The sequence below is a fragment of the Canis lupus genome, chromosome X (assembly GCF_048164855.1).
Source record: "Canis lupus baileyi chromosome X, mCanLup2.hap1, whole genome shotgun sequence".
Lineage (NCBI taxonomy): Eukaryota > Metazoa > Chordata > Mammalia > Carnivora > Canidae > Canis > Canis lupus.
In genome coordinates, this window is record NC_132876.1 from 109,258,688 (window position 1) to 109,278,346 (window position 19,659).

Below are 19,659 nucleotides of genomic sequence, written 5' to 3' on the forward strand. Positions count from 1 at the left end.
CTTAATCCTATACATTTAAAATGTGCGTTTTTAATTTTTTTAATTTTTAATTTTTTTATTGAAGTGTAGTTGACAAACTATATTACATTAGTTTCAGGTATATAACACAGTGTTCAATGAATCTTTGTGTTATGTTCATCACAAGTGTAGCTGCTGTCTGTCACCACACAACATTATTACAATACCATTTACAATATTCTGTATGCTGTACCTTTCCTCTCTGTGACTTATTCATTCCACAACTGGAAGCCTATATCTCACACTTCTTTCACCCATTTTGCCCATATCCTCACCCCTTCTCCTTCAGCAACTATCAGTTTGTTCTCTATCAGTCTTTTTCTGCTGTTTATTCATTCTTTTTGTTTTTCATATTCCACACGTAAGTGAAATCATACAGTATTTGCCTTTCTCTGACATTTCATTTATCATGATACCCTCTAGGTCCATCCATGTTGTCACAAATGGCAAGATCCCATTCTTTTTTTATGGCCAAGTAATATTCTACTGTATATATGTATCATATTTCTTTAACCATTCATCTATTGATGGATGCTTAGGTTCCTCCCATATCATGGCTATTGTAAATAATGCTGCTATAAGCTGGAGTGCACATATCTTTTTAAATTAGCATTTACATTTTCTTTGGGTAAATGCCCAGTAGTAGAATTGCTAGATTGTGTGGTAATTCTATTTTTAATTTTTTGAGGGATCTCCATACTGTTTTACAGGGGCTGCACCAATTTACATTCCCACTAAGAGTGCATGAGGATTCCTTTTTCTCCACATCTTTGTCGCTTATTTCTCCACGCTTATTTCTTGGGTCTTTTATTCTAGCCATTTTGACAGGTGTGAGGTGGTATCTCATTGTGGTGTTGATTTGCATTTCCCCGATGATGAATGATAATGAGCATCTTTTCATGTGTCTGTTGGCCATCTGTACATCTTTGGAAAAATGTCCATCTAAGTCCTCTGCCCAAAACTTGTATTTTTAAAATGGTAAGAGGAACTTTAAAAAATAAATTTTAGGGATGTCTGGGTGGCTCAGCAGTTGAGCATCTGCCTTTGGCTCAGGGCGTGATCCTGGATTCCCAGGATCGAGTTCCACTTCGGGCTCCCTACATGGAGCCCTCTTCTCCCTCTGCCTGTGTCTCTGCCTCTCTTTCTCTGTGTCTCTCATGAATAAATAAATAAAAATCTTTTAAAGGGGATCCCTGGGTGGCTCAGCGTTTTAGCGCCTGCCTTCAGCCCAGGGCATGATGCTGGAGTCCCGGGATCAAGTCCTACATCGGGCTCCCTGGATGGAGCCTGCTTCTCCCTCTGCCTGTGTCTCTGCCTCTCTCTCTCTCTCTCTCTCTCTCTCTCTCTCTGTCTATCATGAATAAATAAATAAAATCTAAAAAAAGAAATCTTTTAAAAAATAAACTATAAAGTATATTAACCCATACCAATACTTTTTTCATGCAGAATTATACTACGCAGAGAAAAGATGACACTACTCACAAACCTTTTGGAGTTGAGGGAAGATGTCAAAACACAACAGGCTTTAGAGGACGTTTTAAGGTACTGGGTGTTATTTTCCATCTAATTCTAGCTTTGGGTTTATGCTTTGAACATAATGTTCTAAGTGTTAGTAAATTAAAAGTTGCTTTTGTGATATTTCAAATAGTAGCCATAAACTAATATTTCTGGACATAAATTTGTAGTTAACTGTAATCAGTTTAATGACAACCCCTTTCCTCAGGACTTGAGTTTCAAATATTTTTTTAACCAATAGAACCCATTTTCAAAGATTATATGGAAAACACAAATATATAAAACAGATGCACATGGGATGGCTCTAGGTGAGGAGGCAGACAAGGTCCTCGACCTTCCCTTTAAGCCTACCCCTTCACCTCTAAGATGTAAATGCATAGCTTTGTAGTTTCCAGGGTCTACAGACTGAAAAATCCTGCACATAGGTGTATAGCCCTCAGAGTCCTTCTGCATCAACTGAGAAAGATTCTGGTCTAGTAAACTTTGTTAAAGCCTGTTTCATCACATTCTAATTATTTGTACAGCTATGTCTGATGTAAGTGATTAGTTATTCAGAACACCTCATCCCACAGACATATGGAATAAGAATTACAGTGTGTGAAGTACTATATTTCTCTCTCCTTGTTCTCAAAAGTTGACATACTTTTTGGAGTGTCTGGGTGGCTCAGTCAGTTAAGCATCTGACTTTGGCTCAGGTCATGATTGAGGGGTCCTGGGATGAAGCCCCACATTGGGCTCTGTGCTCAGCAGGGAGCTTCTCCCTCTGTCTCTTCCTCTGCCCCTACCTCCAACTTGTGTGCATGCTCTCTCTCAAATAAATAAATAAAATCTTTTTTTTTAAAAAAAAGATGTTGACATATGTTTTAAATCCATTTTGACTGAAGTTCCTTCTTATGATAGGTACTTTATTAATATATTTTTTAAAGATTTTATTTATTTGAGAGAGAGAGAGAGCAAGAGAAAGAGCATGAGCAGGAGGGTGGGGGCTGAGGGAGAAGGAGAAGCAGGCTCCCCCACAGCAGGGAGCCCAATGCAGGGCTCGATTCCAGGACCCTGGGATCACAGCCTGAGCCAAAGGCGGACATTTAACTGACTGAGCCACCCAGGTACCCCACTTTATTAATATTTTTAACTCTACACTATCTCTCCTTTCCCTTGAAAGAAAGGAAAATAATCTAGGGTTTTTTGTGAAGGCAGCAGGCAGGCTAGATAGTTAGCTCATTAGGAGGAAGTTAATATGAGCATAAATGTAGTATAAACTATCCCCAAAGTACAGACTAGGAGGTAGTTAAGTGGTCTTCTTTTAATACCTGGCTTGTTGAGAGGCCTAATTTCTAGATGTCAAAAATTTTTTTCATTTGTCTCAACACAATTTGAAGGCATTGTGTAGATAACGTTTTTTTTTAAAGATTTTATTTATTTATTCATGAGAGACACAGAGAGTCAGAGACATAGGCAGAGGGAGAAGCAGGCTCCCTACAGGGAGCCCAATAGGAGACTCGATCCCAGAACTCCGGGATCATGCCCTGAGCTGAAGGCAGACGCTCAACCACTGAGCCACCCAGGCTGCCCAGAAATACACGATTCTTAATAATAAAATCAGGGAAGAAATAATCCTTTCTAAGAAAAGGAGCTATTTCATTAAAATTTGCTTTGTGGGCAGCCCGGGTGGCTCAGCGGTTTAGCACGTGTCTTCAGCTTCAGGGCAGATCCTGGAGACCCGGGATCGAGTCCCACGTCGGGCTCCCTGAGTGGAGCCTGCTCCTACCTCTGCCTGTGTCTCTGCCTCACTCTTTCTCTCTCTCTCTGTCTCTCAAGAATAAATAAATAAAATCTTAAAAAAAATAAATAAAATTTGTTTTGTAATGGACTAATTCAAAGCAAGATAGTAATCACTTTATTAGATATGTAAAAATGATCAGTATAAATTTCAAAATTAGCTCTTGATATGTCAAGTTTGCATGGATAGTTTTAATAGAACTATAGTGTCTCATTATAATTCTGTTTTACCTGAATTTTTTGTGGCCTTAAGAAAGTAACTGGAAAATATGCCTGGCATAAATGCTTTTTTAAATAAAGTAATGTGCTTCATTATACATGACATACTCATTTGTTAAATAATTGTGGAAAGAGGAATATACTTCGTTTTTATTTTTTTTAAAGATTTTGTCTATTTATTTGAGAGAGAGAGTGTGTGTGACACATGAGCAGGGGGAAGAGGGAGAGGGAGAAGCAGACTCTCTGCTGAGCAGGGAGCCTGACATGGGGCTCAATGCCAGGACCCTGAGATCATGACCTGAGCTGAAGGCAGATGTTCAACTGACTGAGCCAGGCATCCCTGTATAACTTCACTTCATCTTATAATCACTCCATTATAACCTACCATTTGTATATTTCCCACATGGGAATCAAACAAATATTCATTGTCTTTTTATGTCTATTATAATACTAGGCAGTGTGTGGGCCATGAAATGGTCTTTTTCAATGTAAACTCTTGAAAATATTTGCTGTAATGGTATTTTTATAGTAAAGAAAGATTGGCTTGAAGATACTGACAGGAATAGAGTTTTGGAGGGGCACCTGGGTAGTTCAGTCTGTTAAGCATCTGCTTTTGGCTCAGGTCATGGTCTCAGGGTCCTGGGATGGAGCCCCATGTTATGGGGCTCTGTGCTCAGCAGGGAGTCTGCTTGTGTCTGTCCCTCTCCTTCTGCCCCTCCCTCCACTTGTGCTCTCTCTCTCTCTCAAATAAATAAAAAAAAAATCTTTTTAAAAAATTGCTTTTATGTAATTTTTTTAAAAAATCATTATATGAAATAAACTACAAGGCTCCTTTGAAGAAAACATACTTTATAAGCATCATTAACCTCTTTCCTTTTAATTTATGTAGTGCCTAGAATCAAGGGTGGCTCCGAGTACCAGACATTTTTCCATTTCTTATACTAATAGATTTGGAAGCTGTAGTTTTTACATTTCATTTTTTTTCTTTACAGACCAACTTTAGAGGTGGCAGATTCCAGCCCCATTATAAATCAGGCCTAGTACAGAAGAGTTTATACATTCAGGCTAAATATCAGCGTTTACGATTTGCTGGCCCAAGGGGATTTATCACTAATAAATTCAGACAAAAATTACTGAGGAAAAAAAAGGTTAGTTGCATTATGATCATTTAAAAATGTAGAGTGACTTTTGAACTCCTAAATTATCTATGTTTAATAGATCAGGTGTTTTTTTAATATAATTTTGACGTAGGTTACAATCTAGATCTCATAGATGTTCTTATTGCATGATATTTGAAGAAAAAGTTCAAAGAGTGATGGTAATAGAGTTGTGAATGTTAAAATGCTTTTTGCTGTTATGCCTCAAATACTGTGAATATGTCAGCTATTTGAACTTTTTACTTTGGAATGTCTATTATATGTGCTTGCTTTGGCAGCACATATACTAAAATCGGAATGTCTGTTGTATGATTCATCTTTGAAATGGAAATTCAGGTAAAGACTCTTAACTGATATATTTAGCCCTATACAATGTGAATTATCTAAGTACCAAAAAATATTGAACTGACTGTATAAAAAGGGCACACAATTACAAAATATACTAACTTTTCTTTTCCCCCATTCATGTGTTTTTTATTGTGATTAAAATACATATAACATAAAATTTGCCATTTTATCCATTTTTAAGTATACAATTCAGTGGTAGTAATTACATTCATAATGCTTTGCAACCATCACCACATGTGCTAACTCTTAATAAAAAGTTTCTTGATAATTTGAATTTTGTTCTCTTTTAGTTGTGGATTGATTTCATTTAAATATGTCATATTGGTATTTGAAAATGCAGCATAAATATGATATAAAATTACATTCTACACATTACATTTTAAATGAGAACAGTAGCATTACATCAGTTAAGTGAGGCATGTTTGCCAATTTTCGGACTTATTTTTGTTAATTTGGGGCTATATTTTCTCTGAGAAATATGTGTGTATCCATTGTTGCTATCAAATGGTCCAACTGTGGTTTTCTTAATTTTCTAACCATAAATGTTTCCTTGAATATTCATACTTGTGAAGCCCTTACACTGAGCTTGCTTAGTGATTTTAGTAAAACTTATTTTTCAAAAGATGGACTAGAATGAAATTGACAACTGTTTTTTTAAGTTTTAGAGGTAACGGTATCTTCTGTAACTTCTCTCACCCTGCCCCCTACCCCCCAATTTTAACTGAAGACTTGAGGTGAAGTTTTTAATTTCACCATGTATGTTACTCTTGATGTTATTGATGTTATGAAAGCCATGTCTTCTTTGTAAATATAAATGAACTGGACATGTTTTCCCCTCTTGTCCACCTCCCTGCTGTCAGATTGAGTTGCTGCTTTCCTTCCTGTCTCATGTGGCAAGTTTCCCTGCAGCAGATCTCGGTATATGTCCCCAGTCACAGTTTAGCAGCCTGGCTGTTTGCAGGGAGGCAAGTCATTGATTTCTACTCAAGGCGGAAGGCTGAGGCAAGCCTTATTATCAGTTGCAAGGTTGGATTTCAGGTACTTGTTGTGTTTCTCTTCTGTTGGCTCTGTGTTACCTTCCTTTGACTCCATTTTTACCTCCAGTTTTTAGATAACTGGGGGTTCCTGAGTGCTTGACTGCCTCAGCCTGCAGTTTCTATATGCTCATTGAACTTGTACCATTTAGTCATTCTTTTCTCAGACTTACCATGCCCATTTCTTACTGACCACCCAGTTCTTCCCGACCACTTGACCCCTAGCCTCACTTAATAGCAAATAGAAACCAGACATCAAGCCTTCATCCTAGGATATAAGAAGTATGTCCTAGAAGGGCCCCTGGGCGGCTCAGTTAGTTAAGTGGCCAACTCTTGATTTTGGCTCAGGTCATGATCTCAGGGTCTTGAGCTTAAACATCCACCCCCCCACACTCCCCAGCACCTGTCAGGCTCCATGCTCAATATGGAGTCTGCCTGAGATTCTTTCTCTCCCTCCCCTCGGCTTGTGCTCTCGCGGTTGCGCTCTCTCTCTCTCTCTGTCTCTCAATAAATAAAATCCTTAAAAAAAAAGGGTGTGTCCTAGAGGGAGCCACAAGCTGCTATGAGTCTTCAGCTTAGGGCATTGGCTTTTGTATCATCATTCAAAATGTAGCCATTACAGTTAAGGTCCAGTGCAGCTCATAGCCTGCCCTCCTTTTGCCTTTCGCTACCATCTTGAGTGCTTTAGAAGTATTCCCAACACACTGCACTTTTTAACAAACGGTGTCTTCTACATTTTTTCTTAGGCCTACCCTTCTGGATGCTACTTCATATGTCTTTGTATTGTAACTACATTGACAGGGGCCTTTCCATTCTGGCTACTGTCAGTGCCTACAAGCAAAGCATAAGTAGGCTTTTTATACATTTGTGTTTGAACAAGGCCCAGCTCTACAAGTATGACATGAAATTAGGGACATACCCTGGTAGTAGCTCCCTACTTAACAGTTGAGCTCCACACACCTCAACCTTTAGAGAAAGAAATGAGGCATTGCAGTTCTTTGTTTTTGCCAACATCTGAGATAAGGTACTTAAGGCTTACCTGGCCTTTGGACTGTCCCAGTAGTAATGTGCTACTCTGAAACCCCATTCCATTGTATAAACTGATGACTTAGATCTATTACTTCATCTCACCTCATCCTCATCCTTTATGTCCTAAAGAAAAGAGATGCAGGCTTGGAGCCTTTGGTTTTTTCTAGTGTTGCTTACTTCCTCTTTCCCTTAGATTAGGGACACTTGTGCTCATATTGACTTACTGAATATGAGGTACCATTTATATCACTTTTCATCTCAAGCTTCTATATTGGAGGGAACTTGGAAGGTGCTGTCCTGGAGAGAAACCATAGTCTGGGCAGTATCTGTGCACTGCTTTGACTTTTTGCCCTAGTAGGGAGTTCATTCTTTTTATTGTTATTAGATCACCACCTAGATTAATTAAAGATACATGACCAATTAGTTAATCTAGGTGTCCTGAACCTGCTTGAGCTTGAAATTAGATATGAACCTACACATTCATACATGTCTCATAGTCCAGGAAAGCTTAGATTGATCTTGTCTGGACTGCTCACTCCCCAACCATGTTGAAATGACTGGCTGATCATTTATGGCTTGAAAGTCTTGTGATGCTCATCTGTAGTATGATCTGGATACTGTGCCATCAAACATGTGCTTCCTCTCTCCGACACCAAACGGTCTCAGAGAGGAGTGGGGGAAATCCTAGATGTGGTCCTAATAGGTCTTCTTGTCCCACTTAACAAGAGTGGTTTTGGCTCCCCAAGTGCCTACAAAGTATCAAGATTCCCAAGAAGTATTAAGTACAGAACTGAAATTCTTCCTCCTAATTTATCCGGTGCTTCTCATTATTAATCCCTTTCTTGGGGATCCCTGGGTGGCGCAGCGGTTTGGCGCCTGCCTTTGGCCCAGGGCGCGATCCTGGAGACCCGGGATCGAGTCCCACGTCGGGCTCCCGGTGCATGGAGCCTGCTTCTCCCTCTGCCTGTGTCTCTGCCTCTCTCTCTCTCTGTGTATGACTATCATAAATAAATAAAATTTTTAAAAAATCCCTTTCTGACACCCAGATTCCCTTTTACTGTGTCACCTTTCTCTTGAATTCTGTGCTTGGGCTAGAAGATGAGGGGGGTGGGAGGAATGTCTGTTACCACCTGGAATAAGGCTAGTCTTTTATTCACATTCACAAGTGATCCCCTTAAATATCCTCTGCTCATTACAAAATTTTCAGAAACTCTTGAGGGTCTGAATATGCACCACAGTAGGACAAAGAATGCAGTAGAAATTCATGAAGCCACCTCTGAGAACATTGCCTCTAAAACAAATCATAGCAGTTGTGTGTTCAGTCAGGGAGACCTAGAGTTCCTTAGCATCATAGATTTTCTAGCGGTTCGCAAGGTACCTGTCAGTGAGGTGCCTACCAGAGCCCTTCCCATGGATACAAAGGGGAAAAAGGAGAGAGCGCAATGACACTGCAAGAAGGAAGTTAAAGACTGGGATCTATGGCCATTGGGGTTGAAAAAACCCTTGAAAGTTCTAGAGTATAAAGATAGAATGGGAAGCAAGATCAGGTGACTCAACAGGAATCTGTTACACACCTGCTATGTCCCTGGAGCTGAAGTGTGCCAGGGTGGTATCATCACCTTCAGACAGTTGTGACTTCTGGAGCTTCCAGTTTCATTATCTATCTCTCTGACTTCTTTGTCTTGTTTGGTGGTTTCTCTCCTTCCATGAAGCCTTTAAAAAATACAAGCATTCTCTAGCATTATATTCTTTCTTCTCTTTATTTCTTCTACTTGCCTTGATTGCCCTCACGTCTTCCCAATGTTCTAGCCATTACCTCTGGTGATGTCTTTAGCTCTGACTATTCTCCAGAGCTTCACATTTCCAGCTGCCTCCAAGATACCCTCATACCCTGAAGGCACCTCAAATTCAGCATGTCCAAAATCAGACTTTCATTGGTACAAACTATAGCATGTGTGACCTTTAAAAACACGATGCTGAGTGACAGGAATCAGTCAAAAAAGATCACATATTGTATAATTCCATCTATACGAAATACTCAGAATAAATGAAGCCATAGAGACAGAAAGTAGATTTGCAGTAGCCAGAGACTGGGGGGTTAGGGGAGAATAGGGGTGTGTGTGCCTGCTAACAAGTATGGGGATTCTTTGTGGCTAGGAAAATACTCTAAAACTAATTGTAGTGTCTGATGGTTGCACACCTCTGTGAATATACTAAAAAACTATTGAATTGTGTGCTTTAAATGGGTGACCTGTATGGTGTGTGAATTAGATCTCATTAACACTGTTAAAAATAAAATCAAACCCACTCTTCTCCCCAGGCCACTGGTTTCTCCTTGCAGCTAGCCAGACAGCTAGAAAATTTTCCTACTAATCCTCCTAGTTCTCCTTCCAACTTTAGCCAGTGCAAGTCTTTCTCTCACTCACCCATTATTTCATTCATCTCATTCCTTTTAATGGCTGTATATTATTCCATTCTATGTTTAACATACCCTGAAATTTTGAAAAATTATGCATACTTGCATACTTTTAGGTCAGTATCTAGTAGTTTTTGTCATAAGTTTAAATTGTCATAAGGGGTATAATTTCTGGCATATAAAAACTTGAGAGTCTTAACTAAAACTGTTACATTATTCTTTGGAAGCTCTTCAATGGAACCTGCACACCACAGAAATTTGATGATAACACCATTCATTTTCTAAAATATGCAAACAACCTCTTTTAATGTATTTTGTGTCATTCCCTTGTCTTTGCCTTGAATTTGGATATTATTCTATTTACCTCATAGATTTTTATCTATGTCAATATATGTCAAAGTTGACATGTATTGTAATAGATTCTGTGACTCTTAGATGTTAAATATTTCCTCTGCATTGAGTTAACATTATAGTTGATCAAAGTAGCATAAATATATTACAGGTTTTGTTAAGTATTGACTAGACAAAAGTCGTATTGGAAGTGAATTATTTATTCTTTTCAATTAGTTCATATAGTCACATACAAATGTTACTTACTGCTAATAGAATAATATCGTGTTCTAAGTATCCATTCTATTTTTTCTTTTTATAAATGTAAGTCCTGAGAAACCTTGTCTGTATAACCATGTAGATGAAAATGAAAGGACTTTTTTTGTAGCAATGCTACTTGGTTCTTTGGACTCACTCTGAATTATAGGCCAAAAAATCACTTAGTGATCTGTCATCAAAAACTATTTTGAATGTTCTTTTACTGACAGCTTGATTTTTTCCTTCAATTTTATTAAACAAAAGCAAAGAATCAGAAGCCATGTGGCTTGCAGAAGTATGCTATTTATTACTAGTTGCTAGGGTGGACTCATTTTCATGACACCATCACCAATATCTCCAACTGTCCTGTTTGGGGGATCTTTAGGTAATGCAAAGTAGTAAAATTCAGAATGAGAAGGTGTATCTTTCTCATATGAAATGGGAGGTGAGGCACCAGCCCTAACCAGTTGTGCAGACAGGTTAATTTTGGAAAGTGAACACTGGGAATTTGAAGATCTAGCTATTACTTCTTTCCAAACTCTCTGTCCCCACATGCTCCTTGGAAAGTCTTCATATGTTCCTAATGGTAGGCATACCCCAGTTTGATAATTGCCAACTTACTTAACCAAGCCTCTGTTGATGACTTTGGAATAGCTTACAGGTTTCCTTTATTTTTGGTAGCAGCACTGGGAACACTGACATTTTGGTACCTTGTCATAGTCTTCTTTTTATTCTTTATACTCTGACCGGAAGTACATGAAAGGACCTGTTTACCTATACCCTCACCAGTACTCTATGTTATTATTCTTTATTATTGTCAATCTAATAGCAGAAAATACTTCTCATTTATCTTTCTTTGGTTATTAATGATGTGAGCATATTTTTATGTGTCTGTGAGCCAATTGCATGCCTTCCCTCAATTTCCTTATTTCTGTGCTTTGTCAGCATTTCTTTTGAGGGATAGTACTTTTTCTTATTTATTTGTGAGAGCTCCTGATTTACTGAAGGTGTTAACCTATCATACATTTTGCTGGTATTTATTTTATGTTGGTCTGTTGTTTGTGGTAGCTTTTACAACACAAAACTTGTAAATGTTCAAGTGTCTATTTGAGTTGGTCCAGTAAAGGCTTAGAGATTTCATATCATACTTATCCTTATAAAAATTCCTTATAGTGTTTCCTTTAAGTGGTTTTATGGTTAAATTTTAAAATACATATTCATTCCCTCTAGAATTTATTTTTGTAATACAGTGTGAGTTGGAATCAAAATTTTTTCCCAATGGATCATCAGTATTTTTAAACACCATTTATTGAATAATATGTCTTTTCCCCACTGATTGAAAATGCCACCTTTAGTGTGCACTACATTCTTCTGTATTCCTCATCTGCCTTCGGAATCTTTGAAGCCTCAAATTTGTTTCCTTGCCTGCTGTGATTGCTTATTCTGTCCATTCACTACTGGCACAGTTATTGTCCCAAAACACAGATTGAATCATGTCACTCTTACACAAACCCCTTCCAAGGAGTCTGTTACTTAGAAGAGACTGGACTTTTTTGCCAGCTCCAGCCCTCATAAGCTGCCTTTCTAAGCACAATTCTTCATTCTTCAGGACCCTCTGCTTTTTTGGAGCATAACATACATTTTCATGTATTTGTATCTTTGTTCCTGCTGTTCTCTTACCTGGAAATAGCCTTCTGATTCTCATCGTTTTCTTATTAAACCTTTCCTTTTAAGACCTACTATAAAGCCTTCCCAAAGCTCTTGTTTATTTGGTCTCTGTCTGTTGCTGTTTACCTTCCTGTTTCCCCAAATAGATGATCAGCTCCTTGAAGATAGAGGGTACCTCATTAGTCTTCTTTTTTTTATTAGTCTTCCTATCTTCTCCTTTTTGCCTTTTATATAGTCTGTTTTCAGAAAATGCCTGTTGAATAGAATCAAATCTAACCATATATACACACACGCTCTCACACATCTATTTATAGCTCTAAAAAGTTGGTGAATGGTAGCCATTGTGTCAGCGTCCCCAAGACTAGTCCCAGGTTTGGTGATTTGCTAGGAGAACTCAAAGGACTCAGCATATGGTGGCACTCACAGCTGTGATGTGGTACAGTAGAAAGCTGCACAGAACATCAGCAGAGGGAATTGGCACACAGGCGAAGTCCCAGTGCCAGAGGACACCGGGTGCAAGTTTCCAAGAGTCCCTCTCCTAGTGGAGTCACACAGGATGTGCTTAATTCCCCCAGCAATGAGCTGTGATAACATATGTGAAATGTTCCCAACCAAGAAAGCTCATTAGAGACTCAATGGCCAGAGTTAATCGAGGGCTGGTCACATGAGCTCCCCCTGCCAGTTACATACCCGAATTCCAGACTCTCAGAAGGAAAGCAGGTGTTCAGCATAGACCATATTGTTTGCATAGTTTAGACACTCATCAGTGGTGGGGATCCTCCCCAAATCTAAGTTCCTGGCTGATAGCCAAGGGCCAACCTCGGAAGTAGGCCTTTCAAAGGATAGCAGTCAGGTATGCTATATTAACTCATCGCATAACCCTAGTTTTGAAGAGCTTAATTTCACAGATGGCAAATGTCTAAAGAGAGGAGGAAAAATCAATATGTTAGGAATGGCCAGGGAAAGCATGCTCAGTACCTTGATGTTTACTCTTCTCTTACAGAGGAGGTAAACTGAGTCATGGAGAATAGCAGAGCATAGAAGGGACTACAGCCAAAGATCCATATTTGGTGGCAGAGCGTAGAGAGTTGGGTAAAGATAGCAGTGTGCAGGTTACTGAAGGCCTCACAAACGAGGTAAGGTATCAAAGATACGAGGTATGAGGTAGAACAGCTTGCTAGACTGAAGAGAAAGTATTGCTGAGGATGATTTCTTGGTGAGTGGTGGGTACACAGGGTTCTGGGGAGGAGATGAGGTGCAAGAAGACCCACAAGGGAGCATTGGCAGTGATACCAGGTGTCCACTTAAGAAAACCTAGACCAGCCTGGTGCTCATATACCAAGGTCAGCATCCTGTATAAAGTATGTTTCCAAATAATTGGAAGAATGGAGGGATCGAGCTGAGAGATGGTGTGGAAGAAGCTATGTCAAGGGTGAATGTGATCCAGAATAATTTTATATTTGTAAAATCAAGATATTTTGGTTGAAAAACTTTAAAGAATTATTATAGTCAGAGTTTCCTTTTAAAGTTTTGAATAGGCAACAGATACTTTATTTGGTGGACAAAATATATGGTTTTGTATTATGTGACCAGTGAAGAAATGGGACACAATGAAGTCTACCTCTATTTAAAGGAATGATGTTGACTGTGTGTGTGTGTGTGTGTGTGTATGTATATATATATATATATATGTATTTTGCACATTTCATAATTAACTAAAATAGAATAAGAATTATCTATCAGCACTGCTTTTGTTTGGAATTAAATGTTTCCATACTAATGTAATGACAAAAAATAAATCAACTTTTAAATTTCTTTCAGTTTTAATAATGTAAGATCCTATTAAAAGGTAAGGATATATGTATTAATAAATATCTTTAATGTCCCAGAAAAACATGCCATTTACCATTTTTGCTCTTTTATTAGTTGCATGGTATTCTGTCCAGTTTGTGGTTGGTAATTTAATATTTCGCATAGCATCACAGTATAGAATCCACATTCATTACCCTCTTTAATCACAGTTTTATTGTTGTGAATTCCTTTTCCTTTGTTTACGGAAGACTTACATCTTTTTATGTTGTAGGTAACTATCCGAAAGCAAGAAAGCTTCCCCCCTCCCAGACTCCAATAGCTTTCTCTGCTATCACCCAAGCTAGAAGAGTCCATGTCAATTTAAAATTAAAGATGCCATATGATGTCAAAGATAAAATTCCAGTTTGGGATTGTGTGTATCACATCAGGCTCCGTGTTGAGTTTTAAGAGTCTTGAATTTTTTTTTAATTTTTATTTATTTATGATAGTCAGACAGAGAGAGAGAGGCAGAGACATAGGCAGAGGGAGAAGCAGGCTCCATGCACCGGGAGCCCGACATGGGATTCGATCCCAGGTCTCCAGGATCGCGCCCTGGGCCAAAGGCAGGCGCCACCCAGGGTTCCCTTGAATTTTTCTTTTTATGATCCAGTGAAACTCCCCCAAATAGCAAAATGCCTTTTCATCAACTTACTAATAACCAGCGTAGAGTGTCTTATTATTTTCTTTGTCCTACTGACTTAACTATTTAATATCTGCTTTGATGTGTTCTGTTGTTACTTTGCATCTTTGGGGTTCCACATACCTTTGTGGGGGTCTTGGCTGCGAGTAGTACTACATGAATTAAAATAGCTTAAAATTGCAATGTTAAGAGAACTCTAGCTCAGATGTTATAACTGACTCTTCTTTTGAAGTCTGTATTTCTTTTGTTTTCTCTCAATAGGAATATGCAAACATTGCCACAACAATCTAATCTGGAATTATTACAAATGGAAACGACACTACAGGATGATATTTGGGAGCACCTCTTTTTGTCAGGACTTAGAATTGGCACTAAAGCACTAATACTGTAACTTTCTTGATAAAATAACTTTATTTTTCTGTAGTGGAATGCTGCAACTTTTTTACACTTAATTGCTTTTAAATTACAGTATTCAATTTAAAAGTTGTATTAACTGCAGTTTCTTTTGCAAAAAGTTTCAAAAGGGCATTATTTGTTGATGCATTTTTTTCTGAGCATGGTTTCATAGAGAATTTAACTGAGTTATATCTAGATGTTTATATGTTGAAAGTTTTGCTTATGTAATAAAAACAAAAACAAAAATATCTGAATTGTATAGTGTCTGTACATGAAAGAACTTGAAACAGTGGCCTTATGATAAGTAGCAAATTTTATATCAGATTTTTCTTTTTTCTGATGACAGTTTGGCTTATAACTTGAAATTTTCTTAAGTTTCTTAAGATCAAGGCCTATATAATTTATACATTTCATATTATAAGAAGGCACGAGAAAAGGTGCTTCGAAATTTCCATCAGGTAGTTATGAATGCACTGAATTTTTACCAATTGGTTCATTCTGTTTTTTCCACCACTGTTTGCTCTTTCCAATTTCAAAATGCTATTGTGGAAAATATATAAAGATTTTGTAATTTATATTCCATCTTACTTTCCCTCAGGGCAAGCTTGTGCATATCATATTTTTAAAGGCTTTTTAAAAATCTTACAGACAAAATCTCATATTTGGAAATTGTACTTTACTACTACAGCATTATACATTTTGCAAGCACCTGTTATAAAGTGTTTATTTTAAGTTCAATTGTATTGAGTATCTACTAGCATAAGATAAAATTGATGGGATTTTAAATGATATTTTAGGTCCTGGTACCTTATTATCTTTATGTTTTCTTTGTTCTGCATAATAGTATGTATACATTCCCAATTAAAATTTTGTGAAATGTTTATTTGTAATAAAATAAAATACTGTGCTCCTTCTGCTTGAAGAAGTTACTTGCCAGTTTGTGAGAACATTATTTTAATTTCATATGAGAATTACAGCACTGAGTAGGACCTGTTGATATTTAAAATCATTTTTCAGTTACAAAGGCAGAACTTTTAAAGCCAAAATCTGGTAAGAATTTGATTTCTCATGCCTGGATTATGAAAAATCTTACTACAAACATTTAATTTTTTTTTATCTTTGTAAGATAGGGCCGCCTTTCCTTATAGTGGGTCAGTAATAAGTGAGGGGAAGAGTACTTACATTAGAATTGGCTAATAAATTTAGGCAGATGGCCTGTCTTACTGCTGTGTACCATCTCCCTAGGTCAGGTTTTCCAAACATATTTAACATTCCACTTATGGTAAGAAAAGACATGTGTGCAGCAGTATGACAATTTATATTGTGTGAGGTACTCATAACATCTGTCTTAAATTTTAAAAGAATCCCATTTATTCTCATATTCTGGGGGACACTTATGAGCCTTGAACATTTAACCATTTGGTTAACACATTTATTGCACAGATTCTGTGCTAAAATTACAGCAGTGAACAAGAAAACAAGACACATGGAGCCTGCTTTTATGGTCCAAATAGTCCGATAGGGAAACTGGATGGGTTTTTTTATTTTTTTTTAATTTTTATTTATTTATGATAGTCACACACACAGAGAGAGAGGGGCAGAGACACAGGCAGAGGGAGAAGCAGGCTCCATTCACCGGGAGCCCGACGTGGGATTTGATCCCGGGTCTCCAGGATCGCGCCCTGGGCCAAAGGCAGGTGCTAAACCACTGCGCCACCCAGGGATCCCGGGAAACTGGATGTTGAACATGGAAATGTAACTTGGTAAACAGCGTTAATTCTTTGGCTCTATTTATCGTAGCACATAAGGCTAAGACAATTGACTCAATATTAATCATTCCACGGCTGATTTCCTTTTTAGGCATATATGAATATACTTTTGGCATCGTCTCAATATGCAAAACATGTTATTTACAAAATACCTATTGGTAATGTGGATGCATTCAGAAAATATTGCGTGCATAAGGTTTAAAGCCTAAAAAGAAAGGCTTGCTTTATAGTTTAAAGCCTAAAAAGAAAGGCTTGCTTTATAATTTAGAGTATAAAATAAGGACAGGGACTGTGTCTGTCTTGTTCACTGTAGTATCCCCAACTCCCAACATCCTACTTGACATACAGTAAGGACTTATTAAATATTAGTTTAATGAATAACAAGTAGAATATGTTTCTTAGCAACTTAATATCTAATTTGCATGTGGAGGCTGAACAGGTTTCCTTATCCATAGCATTTTTTATTGACTAAGAAGAATTTGAATTCTCTAATGCATAAGACTATAGAAGAGAAGTTGTTTTGGTAAGTCATAGACTATTGCCTTTTCCCCTTCCTCCCCTGTGTGGTAGGCTCTTCCCTGACCCTGGGGGGACAAGAGTCCCTCCTCTGAGGAACCTCATATAAACTGTTGGAGAAGAAATTCACAAAAACAAAGAATCCAATATAGAGTGTTAAGTACTCTACTGGATATATATATATATATATATATATATATATATATATATACACACACACACACACACACAAAAGTTGAGGAAAAAAGTTGGCATTCCTGGTGGCATATCCCCTGGTCACATGGTCTTTCTTACTGGTTTCACAAACCTCAAAAGGCACTATGTGGGTGATTTTGCTGGTTTTAAAATTTGATGGTTTGAGGGAAACTGGCTAAAGTGTACATGGGATCTCTGTATTCTTTGTAATAGGTACATGTATATCTCCATTTATCTCTATGTAAATTTCATTTTAAAAAAGACACCCATAATCTTATCACAGACAAAACTATATATATTTTAGAGGCTACATTTTCTTTTTTTTCTATTGGAAAAAGCTATTTGCATTATAATGAAATAGCTGGATGCATAATGTGGACCACATTTTATCCAACAAATCCTACATTTATAAAGTTTTTTTTTTTAAAGGATGGTGATACTTCCAGATGGAAGCAGGAAAAGTAAAACTGTATCAGAAACTCACTTTTTCCATTATCTATCAAATTCAGCAACCAAATAAGGAAGAGGGGTGATGCTAATGCAACAAGGTGTGGAGTGACTTCAACCCCTCTCCCGCCTCCTAAGTAGCACAGAGTAAAGAAACAAAGTTGACCTCATCTTGGTGAGCCTTGGTTCTGGACACTTAATGGGAACCCAGAAAAGAACGGATACCCGGTTCCCCAAAGTAATTCCAGCAAAAGGAACGGTATGAACTCTGAGTCCATTAAAATACAAAACTAAGATTTTAAAACTGAGGAATTATAGTTGCAGAATAGAATGTAAATGTTAAAAATCTCGAAAAAAATTAGCATTTACTGATCAATTAGGACTTGTTGCGGCGAGTGGGATGAGGATTAAAAACTGCCTCATTTTGTGAAGCTAGGTATCATGTCAAGTTACAATGTCTAAGATTGTATTATATAATATAGAAGAAACCTAGTGACCAACCTTAAGTCTTTCACAGTCTTTTTCTTGACCTTTAAATGCACTGGTTCTCAAAGTGTGGTCCCCAGTCAGTGATATCAGCATCACCTGTAAAACTTAGAAATGACGATTCTTGGCCTCACTCCAGACCTACTGAATCAGAAGCGAGCTTGGGCCCAGCAGTCTGCCTGCACTCCAAGGGACTCTGCTATGTGTTCAAGTTTGAGAATCACTGACTTACAAAGCTCTTCTGGGAACCAGTAGCCTTATAGCAAAGAAACATCTCAAGTTCAGCAGCCCCTTCAGTTTCATGTTTAAGGTTTCTCTATAGCAAATAAAATCAACTAAAACTTTTTCAAATAAAAAGTATAGCAATTCCCACCATCAATCCTGCCTGTACTTATGAGTAGAGAGGTCTGGAAACATGCCCACCCACTGTCAACACTGGTGGTTTTTTAAGTGGTGGGGTTATGAGTGATTCTTTGTGCTTTTCTGTATCAGTAGAATACAACAAACATTGTATCATTTTTAGAAAATAAAGTCATTCCTCTTTTTTAAGTAGTAAGGATATTTAATCCTATCCATAGTATATGTTACTAAAGATCCATGTATACAAATTTTACTTCCAAGGGCTGCCTAGTTTACCTTAGTCCAGAGGGGTTTTTAACCTCTGCATTCCTCCTCCCACACCATAACGTGGGTAAGCTTATTTAAGTATATGTTGTATTGACTTTTTAGTAAGAATTCTTGACTTAGGGGCACCTGGGTGGCTCAGTTGATTGTCTGCCTTCGGCTCAGGTCATGATCCCGGAACCCTGGGATTGAGCTCCGTGTCAGGCTCCCTGCTCAGCGGGGAGTCTACTTCTCCCTCTCCCTCTGCTCCTTCCCTTCACTCGTTCTCTCTCTCTCTCAAATAAATACTTTTAAAAAGAAGATCTTGACTTAAAATTTTAATGTAATTACATATAGTTTAAATCATTTTACTACTGTTGTTTTAGAAAAGACAAGACTTTTCCTCTGACAATATAAAGTACATAGAATAGGGTCACCTAGCTTGCTCAGTCGGTAGAGCATACGACTTTTTTTTAAGATTTTATTTATTTATTCATGACAGACACACAGAGAGGGAGGAAGAGAGGCAGAGACACAGGCAGAGGGAGAAGCAGGCTCCATGCAGGGAGCCCGACGTGGGACTCCAGGTCTCCAGGACCACACCCCGGACTGAAGGCGGCGCTAAACCGCTGAGCCACGCAGGCTGCCCAAGCATACAACTTTTGATCCCAGAGCTATAAATTGGAGTTCCATGTTGGGTGAGGAGATTAATTTTTTTAATGTACATAGAATAGTATGTAAAAGGAAGAAAATGCATTCATAATCACACTGCTTAAATAGATTTAGTATAAACTAACATTTTGATATTTTTTCATTAGTCTTTTCTGAGCTTTTGGTAGTTGATATAATATTTTATATATGTATATTCAGTCTTTGCAGGTAGTCACTTATAAATTTAAAACATGTTTGTAGTTTCTATGACATTCAAGTTACTGTATTTTGGAAGGCAAGGGATAGAATCCCATTCCCAGAAATCTACAAATGT

At 37.8% G+C, this 19,659-nt stretch overlaps 1 protein-coding gene across 7 annotated transcripts in view; it reads left to right on the forward strand.

The window, feature by feature from the left end:
• Positions 1 to 15,587, forward strand: part of BCLAF3 (BCLAF1 and THRAP3 family member 3) — a 59,457-nt gene extending 43,870 nt beyond the window's left edge. For 6 of the 7 annotated variants that reach the window (XM_072817600.1, XM_072817599.1, XM_072817605.1 and 3 more), the window contains 3 exons: positions 1,465 to 1,560; positions 4,524 to 4,679; positions 14,524 to 15,587. In XM_072817600.1, coding sequence (XP_072673701.1) covers positions 1,465 to 1,560; positions 4,524 to 4,679; positions 14,524 to 14,553 — 282 coding nt within the window. In that variant the 3' untranslated portion in view covers positions 14,554 to 15,587. Of the gene's footprint in view, positions 1 to 1,464; positions 1,561 to 4,523; positions 4,680 to 13,592; positions 13,621 to 14,523 lie in introns of all 7 variants that reach the window. The other variant, XM_072817601.1, reaches the window with a different exon arrangement.
• Positions 15,588 to 19,659: the final 4,072 nt, after the last annotated feature.